General features: G+C 33.6%; 4 protein-coding genes across 4 annotated transcripts in view; 1 reads left to right on the forward strand and 3 right to left on the reverse strand.

Annotated features, from left to right (window-relative positions):
- The window catches only part of LOC140750233 (uncharacterized), a 297,068-nt gene extending 291,847 nt beyond the window's left edge, over nt 1-5,221 (reverse strand). Inside the window, exon 1 of the mRNA XM_073083661.1 lies at nt 5,080-5,221. Coding sequence (XP_072939762.1) covers nt 5,080-5,182 — 103 coding nt within the window. The 5' untranslated portion in view covers nt 5,183-5,221. The remainder of the gene's footprint in view (nt 1-5,079) is intronic.
- On the reverse strand, nt 4,878-7,684 carry LOC140750232 (putative malate dehydrogenase 1B). The gene is made up of 5 exons (XM_073083660.1): nt 7,483-7,684; nt 6,664-7,217; nt 6,109-6,580; nt 5,899-6,013; nt 4,878-5,814 (listed from the first exon to the last, which is right to left on the reverse strand). Exons 1-5 carry the CDS (start codon nt 7,618-7,620, stop codon nt 5,624-5,626), a joined length of 1,470 nt encoding a protein of 489 aa, XP_072939761.1. The 5' UTR covers nt 7,621-7,684; the 3' UTR covers nt 4,878-5,623.
- Nucleotides 7,685-8,088: 404 nt separating this feature from the next.
- Nucleotides 8,089-9,279, forward strand: Rpp30 (ribonuclease P protein subunit Rpp30). The gene has a single exon (XM_073083250.1). It carries the CDS (start codon nt 8,290-8,292, stop codon nt 9,085-9,087), a length of 798 nt encoding a protein of 265 aa, XP_072939351.1. The 5' UTR covers nt 8,089-8,289; the 3' UTR covers nt 9,088-9,279.
- A 670-nt stretch (nt 9,280-9,949) lies between these two features.
- The window catches only part of lili (LMBR1-like protein lilipod), a 32,130-nt gene continuing 26,115 nt past the window's right edge, over nt 9,950-15,964 (reverse strand). Inside the window, exons 7-10 of the mRNA XM_073083248.1 lie at nt 15,024-15,185; nt 14,070-14,289; nt 13,163-13,319; nt 9,950-10,332 (exon numbers count right to left, since the gene is read on the reverse strand). Of these exons, the coding sequence (XP_072939349.1) occupies nt 10,185-10,332; nt 13,163-13,319; nt 14,070-14,289; nt 15,024-15,185 (687 nt within the window). The 3' untranslated portion in view covers nt 9,950-10,184. The remainder of the gene's footprint in view (nt 10,333-13,162; nt 13,320-14,069; nt 14,290-15,023; nt 15,186-15,964) is intronic.

Genomic DNA, 15,964 nt, shown 5'->3' on the forward strand with positions numbered 1-15,964 from the left:
TCACCCCACATTATTTAATGGACGTTACTTTGTACAAACTACACCTACCTAAGCCAAAAGCTTACTTACTGAAGTCAATAGCTGTAGGTATCACATAATTACAGATACCTATTTGTAGTAAATCTTTTTTTCTCATAATAGAAATTGTAATTGGCTTGCTTTAGTCATGTAAATTCAGTGGCAATTACAGTCATTAGCATTAGCAAATATAAATTTGCCATTGCACTTGCAAACCAGTTCAGTGAACGCAGGGGCAGAAAACAGGAATTGCGGTCAGCGCCTACCTCATTCGATGCGTACGAATCAATTACATAAATACACGTAACGCTGACCAGACCAAGGATTTAATAATCGTTTACCAAAGTGCATTAAACGTTTGAACTGGCGTTGCGTTTTTTTAATAATAAAGCAATCGACTTCGCGTCAGTCAGGGTTGAGTCGATCAGTCACGGTCTCGATCATGATCGCACGAACAGACCAAACACAGGCGTTTATGTGCGAGTCATATTTCGTGATGAGAAATGACGAAACGGGGAAGATTCGTGAGGTCAACTCCAAAAATTGCGTTAGGCGAAATCGGTTTAACGGCATGACCGATTAGAGTTCCTCTGAGATGCGATCGTATTGTTGAGTGAATCGCGGTGTACATGTGATGGTGACTCGTGTCGGTCTCCCTGCTCGCGCCACAGTCCCGTTAGCCGGACGCAACGCCCGCTTGTTTGTTATGCAACTGATGTGTCCCGCGATCATCGGAGCGAGCGCCTCCGCCGCGCCGTCGCCGCATCGCCGTATTCGTACGCCGTACAATAATTAAGAAACTTGTTAAATACTTTACAATTCACTAGGTATACTAGGAGATATTTTCTGGTGGCCTTGGATGGACAAATCGGAAAGTATAAGAAATAACAAAAATGCTCAAAGGAGTCAAGGCATCGATTTTGAATAAAAGAAATGTATGGTAAGTTTTATTTTTGCTACTGCTTATACTTTCAGATCACTAAAGGCATGCAACTATTCTATAACGTGTAGAAAGTTAATGCTTTCACGTTATTAAAATGCAACAATCAATACTAATAGACACCATTTATAGATAATGTTCAATAACTCATTCTTAATACCTAATAGCGTTAGATTTCTTGGTACGGTGATTTATAAACATGAAAGTAATTTTAAATATCCATCTATATAGGTAATCATACATAACTCGTAAGAATGGATTCTGAGTAAAAATAAAAATAACCTACTGGGTAATTCATTTAAAAAAGGCAGCCTTCTCTTAGTATTCTGTACTGTAAGGAATAAATAATATTTGAGTTATTTCGTTGATCCCCTTTATTATTATTAGACCTTAACCTTAGAAGTACTTTAATTATGAAATATTCATAACGTTAATTTAATTGCAGACTCTTTTACGCAGCAAAATTAGCCAAAAACGGAACACAACGGCCGAACAAAAGAGGAGAGCATGAGGACGCTTAATTAGCGGTTGCCCCGTGACATTTATTAAACAACACCTTTCGGATCACATCAACTCGGGTTTAATCCTGAGTGACGCACAAAGAGATTAATTACAACTACCCGCATTTCATCTGACGCCGGACGTGCGATCTGCGCGCCGCATGTAACATTCATTAATGGAGTTGCGCGGCGGAAACACGTCTTTCCCGAGTCGTGACACGCGACATATGAGATGGGAATATATAAAACTTTATAGAAAATGAAGTTAAATAAACGCTTGAAAAGCTTTTATTAAACCACCGCACCTAAAACGTTTATGAAATCATAAAACTAGTTTTCTAGTCTATTTTTTTCTAAATTTTAAGTAGTTAATAAGTAAATATGTACTTTATTCATAATTGTATCTTTAGAGGCGTGGTGGTATTTTAACAAATTATTTCAACATCTAACATCTATCTACGTGTTATTAGTAATAATCAATCATTTTTTACCTTCTATAAATTTTAAATTTAGCTTTAATAATGTTAATGACACAATACCATTGATTTAAATCTATTTTCATTCTCAAAATATCAATAGCACGTACATCACTAGTTTTGACGTAAATATAACGAAGCGCAGTTACTTTAATTGGAGCAATTCAGCAGCGTACGTTCCTTACACAAATTATGTCCGTTCCGAGACCCACGCAATCCGACCGCAATAACTAAACGATTTTCTTAACGATACCGGAACAAATTGAAATCCGAAAATACTCAATGTGGTCCGATTAAAAGAAAATGAGAACATTCCAGAGCGTAGCGGGAACTAATGTGCGCGAGGGAGCTTCGGTACGTCGGGACTCGGCCCTTCGGCTGGATTATCGACTCTTAAAGCAATTTGTAGGATTTGCGGCCGCCCCGCGTCAAGTAAAGTGATCGACGGTCATTAGGCAGACATGCAGGTAGATGGTTACACTAATTTTAACTGGTTTACTGATATCTATTTCTGTCGGTAATAATATTATAATAAATTTTAAAATATAAGATGTCTACGAGTGGGTCAGGGGAATTATTCTTTCTTTTTATTGTAAAATATTACCCACAATAAAATTCTATGTTTTTTTTATAATTGTACCAAAAACCTATGTATTAAAAGTGTTTCCTATGTATAACCTACGTATTAAATCCTAGTGTTTTTAACATATTACGAGTATATTAGGCGCATCTTTCCAGATTTGTAATTATAGTTTTCAAAAAAACGTATATTTTTCCATGCTATAGTAATTCTCCTCTAGTAAACGACTGCAGTTCATTGACAAAGACGATACGAAATACGGTAGTTATTAAATTAAAAAATAACCGAATGATATAAAATAGTTATGAACTAAACTCATATAATAATTGTTCCATCCTTCTTCCTTCTAATCGTTTTTCAGGGTCAGCGACTTTTAATATAGTAAAGAATAACATTTAACGTAACTGACTCCACAAAGGAAGGTCGTTCGGAAAGTCAGAAGGCCAGTACATTTCCCTTCAATTTCGATAGTTTTCGCAAACTCTTAGCTACTGAAGAAATACTTGTACATAAACTTGAAAAACTAAATGGATATTATAAAACACGTACTTATTTTTATTTCGATCTTTATTTATTATAAAATTGTGATGTTGAAGCCTCGTGTCGGAAGCGTAACGTAGTATGTAGCATAATAATTATATTGCACTCGAGAAATTAAAGTTTTTTATTATAGTCCGCGTAAAACTGCTAGTCCGCTCTGACTATATCAAATGAATCGTACATATCGTCGTATCGTACATATGTACAAACAACCTAGATTATTCTGCATTTATAGACAATTTGTGTTCTACTTTATATTAAATTCATTATTTTATTGTATCACTTATAAACACTTGTGAACTACAAAATAGGTCTCATTTGTATTGAAAGGTAAAACGAGAATAAACACTGTAATCAAATATTGTATTGTAACCCTCGACGTCGGCGAAATATAAGCCCGCGCGACGACTTTTTACAGAAGAACACTAAATGATTCAGGCATAAAAAGATACCTAAGTGAGTCTTTGTGAAAAATAAATATATTTTAATACGAAAATCCAGTCCAAATTGGTTGAACTGTGTATGTGGCTATAAATATATTGACATCCCAATGAAATGACTATGTGAATTTAGAAAATTTTTGCTTGGAAATCATAGGCATTAGGCAGTCTTTTTAAGTATTTTGTATGAATGTACAGTATTTTTTATGAAAAACCATAACTTCTGAATTTTGTACTAATTGAAACTTTTTTCAGCATGATAAATTACATCTCTTCTCTAGATCGCTTACATAAAAATATTATCATTTATAATGAAATAAACCATAAAGAATGTGCGGAATTTGTGCATGCATAAAATAAAAATCTAAATTTTATCTTATCTCAAAGAATTAGATTCATTGATTTATTTGTATAAAGTGGCTTAGTCGTAACAGTTAACAACGTATTTCTCTTTAGTTTATCAACCCTATTTTACTTTTGGCATCAAGTTTTACTAATAATAATTAAAAAAACCTCAATTTTTCTATTATAAATACAGTAGAATTTAAACCTCTCTAGTAAAACTAGGCAACATTAAAAACTTAAAATTGAAAATAACATTCAACTATGGTATTCAACAACAACTATTCAACAAAAGTAACTGTGGACTCTTCTACACAAAGTTAACAAAGCAGCAATTTTTCTTCTCAATATTATTTAAAACCGTGGCATACTAGCAAGTACCAAAATAACTTTATGTAATAAACTCTTATTTTGAGAGGGACATATTTTTGAAGGTAAAGATGAATAACTAATTCATAATGTAAACTTAAACATGATTTATATGCAAAATATTCACAAAGCTTTTTTTTTCCAAACTTAAAAATGTTATTAATTAATACTGTATGAAGTGCCAAAAAGGTCCCGGATGATGAAACTCAAAGTACAATATTGGCAACATAAACTTATATGGAAAATATACTAATCTATGGGAAAATATAAACTTTTTGTACACCTGGGCATGTTATCTCTATTGCATCCAAAATTAAGAGGTTTTTAATTTTCAAACAGATTATTTCAGCGTTATTACACCTTTATTATATCACAAATAACTGAATAATCATAATCAGCAGTCATTGCAACCATAACAAAATACATACATATTGAGAAATCACTGGTTAAAGTATAATTGTGATTATATAGCAATACAAAAATAATATATTAAGTTACCCAATAATTAAGTTACCCAGACACCAATCTACACACAACAGTAAAAGTTTAAGTTATAAGTACATACTTTGTAAATTAACTTTTTTGGCATGCTAACTTAATTAATTATTCCATCACTTATGTTTGAAACTTTGGATATTATTTTCATACTTTTTTCAATAAAAAGAAAAACGATTAAAATAAAACAATATTTATTAACACAACTTTTACATTTCTTTCCAAAAGTTTTAAATAACAAGTAACTTTAACAAAGTTGTTTTTTTACGTGTAAACATTGGATAAGTTCATTACAAATATTAAGCGCGAGGCGGGATCGTATCAAGGTAGCGCATGCAGGGTTAGCAAGCAGACGGCGTAGGAGGCAAGGTCCTCTCACCTCTCGGGGCCTGCGTCTCCGGTTCCAGAGGCGTCGCCAGCACCAACACCTGCGCCAGGGCTTCCACGGTCCACAGCACGCCCCACATGTCCCACAACCACATCACAACACTCCACTATCTCATTATTGGCACAACATTCACTAAACTTAACCAATATGAACACCTAACTATGCTATATCCTATTGGCACGATCATACTTTGGAAAAATTCATTGCAATAAGCTCGCGTAACAATACTACGCGATCTATTACATTATTTTTAACTACAACTTTCGTGTAAAAGTAGTCGAATGTTATTGAAACAAAGACAGCTACTGCACGTCATAACATTTCTCCGCAAAACAAGAGAATACATTCACTACGATCTACACGACGGCTCGACAGGCACTAGTGCCGTACCTGTTTACAAATCGCTCAACGTTTTGAAACTGGTGTGGAAATCGATATTCCAAAATCGAATAACATGATATCAATAATAATATATCGTCGATAGTTGTGAATCGATGTTTACGTTAATATCAAAATAAAATTATCGGATCTCCATTTACTCTGCTGATAAATTATGTGGTAAATCATGTTTCCCCAGTTGCATACAAAGTCTTGCCATTTCTTCTAAGTATAGGATATTTATTTGAGGATCTCTTGGCATTAAAAATGTATTTGCTATTTTCCATTCTCCACCTACAAAATGGGCTGGTTGAGAAAAAAATCCATCGAAACTAAGTCCATAGGAACCTGTAAAAATGTAAAAGATAAAATTATATCAAAGGAGATATTAAAGATGTTTCAATATTTATAAATATTACTTATTTGTCTCACCATCGCACTGAATTCCTAATGATATTATTTGATTCGGATCTGAATCAAAAAACCATAATTTAACAACATTTATAAGTGCAATTGCTTTACTCATATCTCGTCTGCTGTTTTTATCCTGAATGTAGATAATAAAATTTAATATAATTAATTTCAGGTATCGGTAACAAACATGATGTTATTTTCCTAAGTATGATATAAACTGGTACTAACATTTTTTTCTGCTATCGTCAACCATAAACTTTCATCAAAATACATCAAATATTCCATAGTTCGCATTTCAGGAGTCAATTTACCAATACAAAGAGTAGAGTTTCGGACCCTAGCAAATCTGTTTAGAGCATCAAAATAGTTGTATTTGTGTATAGTTGTCCTAATATCTACCAGATGATTTATTCCCACAAAACCCCATACTGGAGGACAGAACATATTTCTCATTGGCACTTCTGCAATTTTTGCGACAGTAGACGCTATTTCTAATCCCAAATCTGAGGTTGAAACAACGATATTGCTTTTCTTTATATTCGTTACAGAATTTTTGAGTACAGTAGCGTTAAAACAAGCTGGTCCAAGATTAGGTATAATTATTCTTATCTTTGGTGATGCAGAAGCATTGATCATAAAAGCTAAATTCTCCATCAATTTCGTATTTTTGTAAAGCCAACCTCCGATTGATAAGTCCTTGCTAAAAATAAATTAAATCAATTTAAGCATATTATAATACTATAAAAAGCTTGCCTATGTATTTAAATAATAGTTTTAACATACTTAAAGGGCACATGCTCCAACACTATCAAAAGATCTGAATTTGTAAGCGACATGCCAAGCTTTTCTACACATTTCACGACTTTAGTTGGATTATTTGTTCCAATATAATTACATTCGCGCTCTACGAATTCTAAAAATGACAAGTTTTCTTGTTTGTCATGAATGTAGATTTTTGAAAATCCTTTTTGTCCGTAAGAAGTATCTAAGAGACCAGATATTAAATGCATAGTTAGAGGATGTGCAGCACCAGATATGCAAGCAATAAACCTTTTTTTCAGAGTATCGATTTCATAATTTGGTTCTGTCTCTAAATACTTTACTTGTTGATCTCGCTTCTGCTTTTTTTGTAACTGTGCAAAGTTTTTTACCAATCCTTGAAATCTTTCACTTACAAGAAAAGTATCAAACTTATAATAAGAATAACAATAATCAAAAAAGTCTGGTGCCCCTCCAATATAATATGCTTTGCTTCCCTCCATTAACAACTCTTTCCAAATAAGAAGTGAGCCAACGTGATGCCAGTTATATTTTTGATTTATTTTGCATAGCCATGTCTGCAATTTGAGCATTAAAGATAAAATAGTATCGTAATATTAGGAAATTGTAATTAGAACTCATATTATTCTTCTCATCTATTCTTGTATTCTGATCTGTATTTATCATTATTATTTTTAAAGTCAATCAATAAAATCAACTTTACCACTTGGTGAAAAAATGTTATTGTAAATGTAGATGATTTAAAAAATATATATTATAAGTATTGCATTATTTACATAAAAGCAGGTAGCATTAACTGTTATAAAATGTCGATACCATTACCTTCCATTCTAGAACTGGTTTTTCTATTCGTCTATAACAAAAGTTAGGGAGATTTTGAGCAAGATAATCAGCTATTAAGCAGACTTGTGCAAATTTTTCGCATTGTGACTCTCCTGATATAACAATCTGAAAAACCATTACGATAATAAAATAAATCAATTTATTATATCAACCCTTTTACATGACATTTGCCTATTTGATAACTTTGTTTTTTTTTTCGAACAGGCAATAAATAATAGTTTAGTACGATTAGAACCTAAGCTCTAATCGATTTTAGTGTTAAAATCGTTTGAATCGATATCTAAGTTCACACAGTCGATTCCAACATTTCTGAACGAAAATGTCAAAGTCATGAATGCACTGTAAACTTACTACGTCAATAATAAAATAATTCATTCCAACATAATTTAGCTTCTACAAAAAAGTTTATTATTGCATTTGGGAGAAATTCAGTAAACAATAACTTAAATTAAAAATAAAAAAATATTACTCAGTACATTTTGATAAGAACTAGAAATACGGCTCCGTTATGGTATTGATAGTCTGTGGCATAGAGGGAGTTTTTATTGGTGTAGATGTCAACGTTGTCAATGTCAAGATTGTCAAGTCATAATTTTCCACTTTCGGCATGGTCCATGGATGTTCACGTTACACAAGTAAATATTATTAAATTTACGTGTTTGTGTATTTTCTCAGAATTTTATGTTGGCACTTAAAGATTCAGTAACAATAATTCTAAAGTGACGTAATAGTAAATGTGATTTTATATTATACTCACATTTCGAAAGATAACCTATTATAAATAATATGGCATTCCAAAATTACGGTTTTTGTGATTTATCACTGAATAGAACTTTTGATCTAAACAAACTTAGTCTAATAGAAAAGTATGGTTTTAATACGGTAGCAATTAACACATTCGTGGAAGATGCCAGTGACGAGCCTAAGAAGAAGAAGAAAAAGAGTGATCAAAACAACAAAGACAAAAAAGATTTAATACCGGCACCTATTGAAATACCACAAGATGTAAAAGAGAATTGTAAACTCAATATTTTGCAAAGACTGACACTAGAATTTTCAGATACAAGTGTTGCACATAAAATAAATCAGTCTGAAAATATTAAAAAATATGATATCTTTGCCGTTTTGCCAAAAACTTTACAAGCTTTTCAGTTTGCGTGTAGTACTTTAGATGTCGATGTCGTTACATTTGAACCAGAGTCTAAGACGCCGTTTAAAATTAGTCGAAAATTGTACAGACAAGCAGCAGATCGTGGCATGTGTTTTGAACTAATGTATTCACCAGCTATCAAAGATTCGACGGCTAGAAAAAACATAATTAGTACAGCCCACACATACCATGCTATTGGAAAGTCCAGAAATATAATTCTGACGAGTGGAGCAGAGAGTCCCTCACAAGTCAGAAGTGTGCATGAAGTGATTAACCTGGGGTTCATTCTTGGACTGAACAGCAATCAAAGCCTGGAAGTTATAAGAAACAATGCCCGTAACCTGATCCTAAAAGCGCTGTCTCGCAGATGTGGCAAACACTTTATGATAATCTCACCATCAGAATCCAATGAGAATAAAACAGTTGAAGAGTAATATTTGTTTTTATTTATTTAATATTTCATAATTAATTCATTGATTCATAAAAAGATAAGATCTGTTTACAATATTTACAAATTATGAACTATTTTACACATTTTATTTGATTCTTACATTATTTAAATTAGAATTGTAAACATATACATCAATATTTTCATATAAAATAAGGATCACAGATTGTAAAAAGAAGAATTACAAATGGTCCAACTACAATTTCCTTATCACAATTATAATACATAACAAAATATATTGAAGAATGTATCCTATTTTCATGTATTCTCAGTACTTGAAGGAATCTCATGGTCAATATTGGATTGAGCAAAGATGAAAAGAGTTTGTATAAATATTACAATGACTCACTAATATGATTGCTAAACTGAACATATCAGAACAATGCCCAAAAAAGTGGCATCTGTATAATTTCATATTATATAGTGGCGACAATATTTAAGACCATTAATAAGCCCTTTTGTTACTTTTCAACAACAAAATAAATATGTTATTATGTGGTGAACAAAAATTTCTTTATAGCACTTCTTTTGGTAGCAGTAAAATGGAGTCTCATTATCATGCTAAAATCAATAATAATAAACATTTATTCCCGTTAAAATAAAAAAGAATACACATTACAACATAACTTAAAATTAATACTGGGCAAAAGGAAGTGGCTCAGCTTTTGCTGACAAAGATTGTGATCCTGTGCAGTGCTGATTTTCAGTCACTTCTTTCTCCCTATGGTGTTATGCAGGAGAAAAGGTCCGGTCCCAACCATTTGCTCTCGTTAACCTCCAAATCGAAACTCAAAATAATTAAAACATGTATCATGCAAAGAGATAAATAATTTTGATTCAATTTATAATATATGATAGTTATATGCAGGTTTACTTAAAAACATTTCCAAGGGTTTATTCTGCACATTCACTCTTAGTAAGAATTAATGAAATATTCACTTACACTTCAGTTTTGGTATCAACATATGAAAACAAAGTGTAAAAAAAAATATGTGTATGATAGTAAAATAGAAAATAATATACTTATATAGGAACTTCAATAAAATTATAAATATGTACACGAAACTAAATTAAGGGGTCAACTCAATCAGACTTCAGGTGTTCTGTTACTTCTTCACTTTGATCCACCTTATCCATAACAGTCCTTTCTGCTGATACACGATTTGCAATAGGAGTTATATTCTTGGGATTATCTTCAGATATGGTAAACACATCTGTCATCCATTTGAATCTGGTAAAAGAAAAAATTTAGAATGGAAAAATTAAAAAAGGATAGTACTAAGAAATTATATATAAAATCAACCTAATGAGACTGAATACTAACTACACTAAAATGTGTTACATACTCGAAATCAAAGAAAGCAATGATTCAAAAGCAGATGAATTTTAAAGCAAAATGGATAAATGTGTGGTGCAAAAATACATGCAAAATAAGAAATACAATACTGATAAAATGTAACTATTGTGTTCTCTAAAAGTTTCTGATACTTGCGCCACTTCAAATAATGTTCAAGATAGTCCATATCTACCAAAACAAATCCATATACCACAATTGAATTCTATATAATGAGCCACGATACAATTATTCGTCATATGTACATGGGTAAAATAAATAAAAAACTGTTTCGATTTTTTCATATATTATTTTCAAATGCAATCTCAACGTTTGGTACAAGATAATACAAAATGTATAAAATTCACACACCAAATATTTACTAAACTACATCATTGAAAATTCACACAAGGCTTATATGTAAACAAAATCCTATTTTAACTGCGCTAAGTACCTATGAAAAATATTAATCATTCTGATACATTCAGTTCGAATAATCTTTTGTAACATTATCTGTAGCACCGCAGGCTTCTCGATTACAACACTAAGCACATTTTCGAAACATTCTAACAGATATTCACGACCACTACATCAGCGTAAATTCAAAACTACAAAGAGAATAATTCCGTAATAATATTATTGACGCATTTCATAAAACATATCTATTTAAAAATAATATTCATTAAAATTAATTATTGAGTCAACAAGTAAAATTGTGGCACACTTCAATTACATAATATTTAATCAGAAAATTACTTTATTACTACTATATATTATATCTGTTAACAATTAATATACATTAGTGAGTTGATGTGAAAGGTAAATTGTAAAGGGAACACATAATTTTCATTTAAATAATACACTGCAATTATGATCTGTGAGAATTAGTGCAGACATGTGCGTTAGTGATGATGGCAACGATACTTTCCGTGGATTGTTTCCTTAAAATTATATCAAAGCTCAGGACTTAAATAGGTGTTCCACCTGCAACAACCACGAGATCCACGTAGACTAGAGTATTCATCAAGTAGCCTCAGCAATTTTTTGAAGTTATACTTCTTTTGACGTATTTTAGAAAACACATCATAACTTATTTTAACATGGGTCGAAGTTAGGTGCCGATGTAACACATAATCTATTTGTAGTATTTAATTTCGTTCCATGGTCGTTAGCTGAATTCAAATTTATCTAATACATAAAAAAAATGACGCCAAAGAAGCATAACTTCATACGTGTGCTCATAAGTATACACACGTCTTTATTTATATTTCACAACACAAAACAATCTCATATCGTATCGCCATTGCAGGTACAACTGTGACATTGAGCAAAGAATTTAATGTACAATTTATATTCTAATAACAGTCTTCCGATGTCTTTTGCCTTTTCTTCAATATCATCATATATTTTAACATACCATTAACCCACGCCACGCAGAGATAAATGAGATTATCAAAGTACCAGTATGTAGCATTTTATATTCTTAACATATTAACATCACTCATAAACTCTCACTCATGGCGGTAAGTTGTAACACATATCTCACATATTTATAATCTAACTAAATAATTATAATCAAATTAATTTAAATAACCGAATACAATACAGATTATCGTACAATAAAATAAATAATCTCGGACATAAATCGTAATTAGTTAACAAATTCAGTCTCATTGGTTATAAAATCAAAACAAATTCATTAATTATTTTTCTGCATCTTTCCTCGAGAACTACATTAATTGTCATTTTCAATAAAATATCATTAATTAAAATCCAAATATAAAATAGGAATCAATTTAAAAATAAATGCAAGGTACATTACTACATTAAAATGCTGAATTACAAATTATACTATGTTATGTATTTTTGAGGGATTTCTCTATTCGAGCCTTGTTGGCTCAGTACTAGATTATTATGTTATTTACTATCTATTTTACTATTTTTTATTATTTCATGATCTCTATTATTTATATTTAAATATTTAAAACTTGGTACAATTTATTTGTTATTTATAATGTAAGTAATAGTGAAAATGCTGTGTTCAATGTAGAACCACAATACATACAGGTTTTGTAGGCCTATCTACAACATTCAAGAGCACACAATACATTAATATCACTTCAAAGAACAGTTCCCATCCTTATTTTCCGTAACCGTATGACAGTAGCGAAGTAGCTCATGAGCCGTGAGTTATTCGTATTAATAATTAATTATTAATGATACGAATACGATACTGATATTCGTATAATACATAGCGCCATATAGTTCCCGATAGTGATGTGCCAAATTATTAAAAAAATATCAGCGTCATAAACCATAATTCGAATCATTAATGTTATGTTATTTTATCCGTGAATATGGAAACGAAATTAATGTATGTCTACTTATAATGAATATATTATAAAAATTAATAAATTTTAGATATTTAATTTTGGATGAATTAAAAAAAAACAATAATGTAAGATCTATTAAAATCTAAAAATGCAGTTCCTTTGTGTCATCATTCATTGTATCTGGCACGTCACTATTTCTAGCGTAATAGATGGCGCTGTTTGTTACGTCACTTTTTGACCACGCCTATCGACAACACACTAATATCTCATATTTAATTCACACCCAATCAGTACCTGTGATGCATTACCCCCACGAGTTACTCCGCCACCTTGTCACGCGTCAGTTGTTAAGGAAGGAGACACAGTGAGCGACCGTGTTGACGTTTTCCACCAACCTGTTGTAGAGCTCCCGGCGGACACTCGCCGTGAACTTGCTGACGAGGCACAGTGTCACCGTGGCCGCGAATATCGCGTTGTATAACAACACCAGCCTGAAGTTGCCGAGCCACTCGATGCGACCGAACTCGCCGAGCAGGTCGAAGTTTGTTATGCCTGTTGATGTAAGAATGAAAACAGTTCACTATTGAGGTTTAAGTAATCGATTTCATTTTCAAGGAAGGGAAACTGTCGTATAGATTAATATTATATGTTATAATATTTAAAATTAATAATATGATAGTATGAAGTTTTTATTTGTGAACTGAACCAACTAACTATCATCAGTTCAATCAAAGTGAAACTAGTATGCCATTGTTACTAAATAATTATTCACTTCTTTACTTTTAATATTTGAGCGCAAAGTCATCTATATATTATATGAAATGTACCAAAATGAATAAAGGTAACATCTGAGTATGTGCCCTACTTGCAAATCTGATCCGCAGGCGCGCCTCTATCGTAAGTTCAAGAGCCCAGTTAGTTACGCCATGTAGACATAAGATTAACGCCGGTCCCAGTCTAACTTTACGATTGACAATTGCTCAGCATGCCAGCATGGATATAGCAAATAGAACGCGGAATCACCCTGACCCAGTATCTTGGCAAGCAGTGGCTGTGCAATAGAGTGCGCCAGCAGCAGCGCACACAGCGCTATGATCCTCGCGAGCGGTGTTCGACCGTTACCGTTGTAGCTTGGATTGTGACGTCATGCTCAGCATGCCAGTGTCAACAGAGCATGGTAACACACTCACCCACTATCTTGAAGAGCAACGTCCATGCCATATGGGAACGTATGCAGCATGCCAATATCAACACCCAATACCGACAAAGCATGACTAACGGTAATGACGTGACGACACCTACCCAGTATCTTGACAAGCAGCGGCTGTGCAGTAGAGTGCGCCAGCAGCAGCGCACACAGCGCTATGATCCTCGCGAGCGGTGTTCTTCGCGCACGTGGTAACACCCTCAACGCAGCCAGACCCGTCAACGATGCCGCGTGTAGATACAAGATCAGCACCGCCTCTAACGCCGCGCCCGCCCAACCGAGCTTCGACAGCGACGCTATGCCCAGCGTGAATTGCTGCAACAATATTACCAATATTTTACGCACACTCACATAAATGTTGATAATCATATACTTTTTAAACAAAGCGGAAGTTCTGTCTAATTGTTTAAAGATATCTGCAAGAAAATGGATGGGATAATTCGTGATGCAACTCCAAAAGCACATAAACTTGTCTATCCTATCGGTAAAAATCTGCGGAGTTTTGGGTTAAGGGGTATCAAGAAGAGATACTAAAAATATATATTTCAACATTTATAGCTCAGACAGTATTCCCTGTGTTATTGGTGCCACACATCAGTTATACAACGAAGAATGCTTAAACACCCAAATCCTAAAAAAATATACGCCAACAAAGCAACAAGACTACTTAAGGGACTTATTCGCCACAAGATAGCGCCACACGATGACGTCACTCCTCAGCATTTTTTTTTTAATGTACTTAATATAGGAGTAGCAGACGAGCATGCATTCCACCTGATGGTAAGTGGCTACTGCCGCCCATGGACATCTGTAATCAACTTCGATATTCCTACCTGAGGTCGGCCACAGATGCGCCGCTACCCCTGAGGACTAAGCTGGAACGCCTCGGAAAAATCTGTCTCCCTTACCACACCCTTCAAACCGGAACAGAGCAGCGCCTAACACTGCTGTTATTAGGTAGAAATAGGTGTGGCGGTGGTGCCGCCGGAGTCGAACCACAAAGGGTTCTACCACCTTCAACATACCATAAAACAAACAAACCAACTGACCCTCGTGCTAAGCGGCAGCGCCTTGATGCCGATGAGCAGCTCGAGGGTGTTCTGCAGCACCATGAGCACCGTGATGGTGGTGAGCGCGAGCAGCAGCAGCATCGCCAGCGGGTACACCACGTTGCGCTGCAGCGGCGACGTCTTGCGCTGGCTCTCCACTTCCTAATACGCATAAACATTAGCGAAGTGAAACTTCTATGGGTATATTGAGGAAAAATTTAAGGTGTAATTTATATATTAGTTCGTAACAGCAAGACCGTTAGCTGGTACATCAAGTTTCGCTGTAGCTCTCTTCACTTCCTAATACGCATAAACATTACCGAAGTTAAACTTCTTTGGGTATATTTGAGGCACACTTCCTAATACACAGACGTAATGAATTGGTCACATTAGAAAAATAGCAATTTAAGGTAAGTGAGAGACGTGAAGTATAATTTATTTATCAGTTAGACCGTCAGCATGTACAATTCAACATAAATGTTTTTCGCTGCAGCGGCGATGTTTTGAGCTGAATGTCTACGTCATTACAGAGGTTTTAGAAATGGTACTTCTTTAGGAAAATTAGAAAGAGATTGGTGAGATGTAAGTAAAATAAGTAAATGTAAATGTACATTTAGATTAATTCGTCATTGTTACATTTATGTATTTTATACGTTATTTATTATTGTAATTCAAGGAGGTTCTAGGACTAGCAGTTTTACGCGGACTATAGGTACATAGTTACCAACATTGTATTTTTAAATCAATAACTGAATCAATTGCCATGCCCTTGTTTAGTCAATTTGTCGTTGGTAACGTAATGAGGTCAATAACAGATATTTTAGCTCCACACGAACGGGGACCAAGCAGGGGGGCACTACAATCAGGACCAGTGCGTCCAAGCGTGATTCCTACCTATTGCAACATCATGGTGCTTTTAAATACAATATTACGTTTATATT

Source organism: Epargyreus clarus, unplaced genomic scaffold, assembly GCF_041222505.1.
Source record: "Epargyreus clarus isolate Ecla_fem2 unplaced genomic scaffold, WU_Ecla_fem_2.2 ptg000019l, whole genome shotgun sequence".
In the NCBI taxonomy this organism is placed as follows: Eukaryota; Metazoa; Arthropoda; class Insecta; order Lepidoptera; family Hesperiidae; genus Epargyreus; species Epargyreus clarus.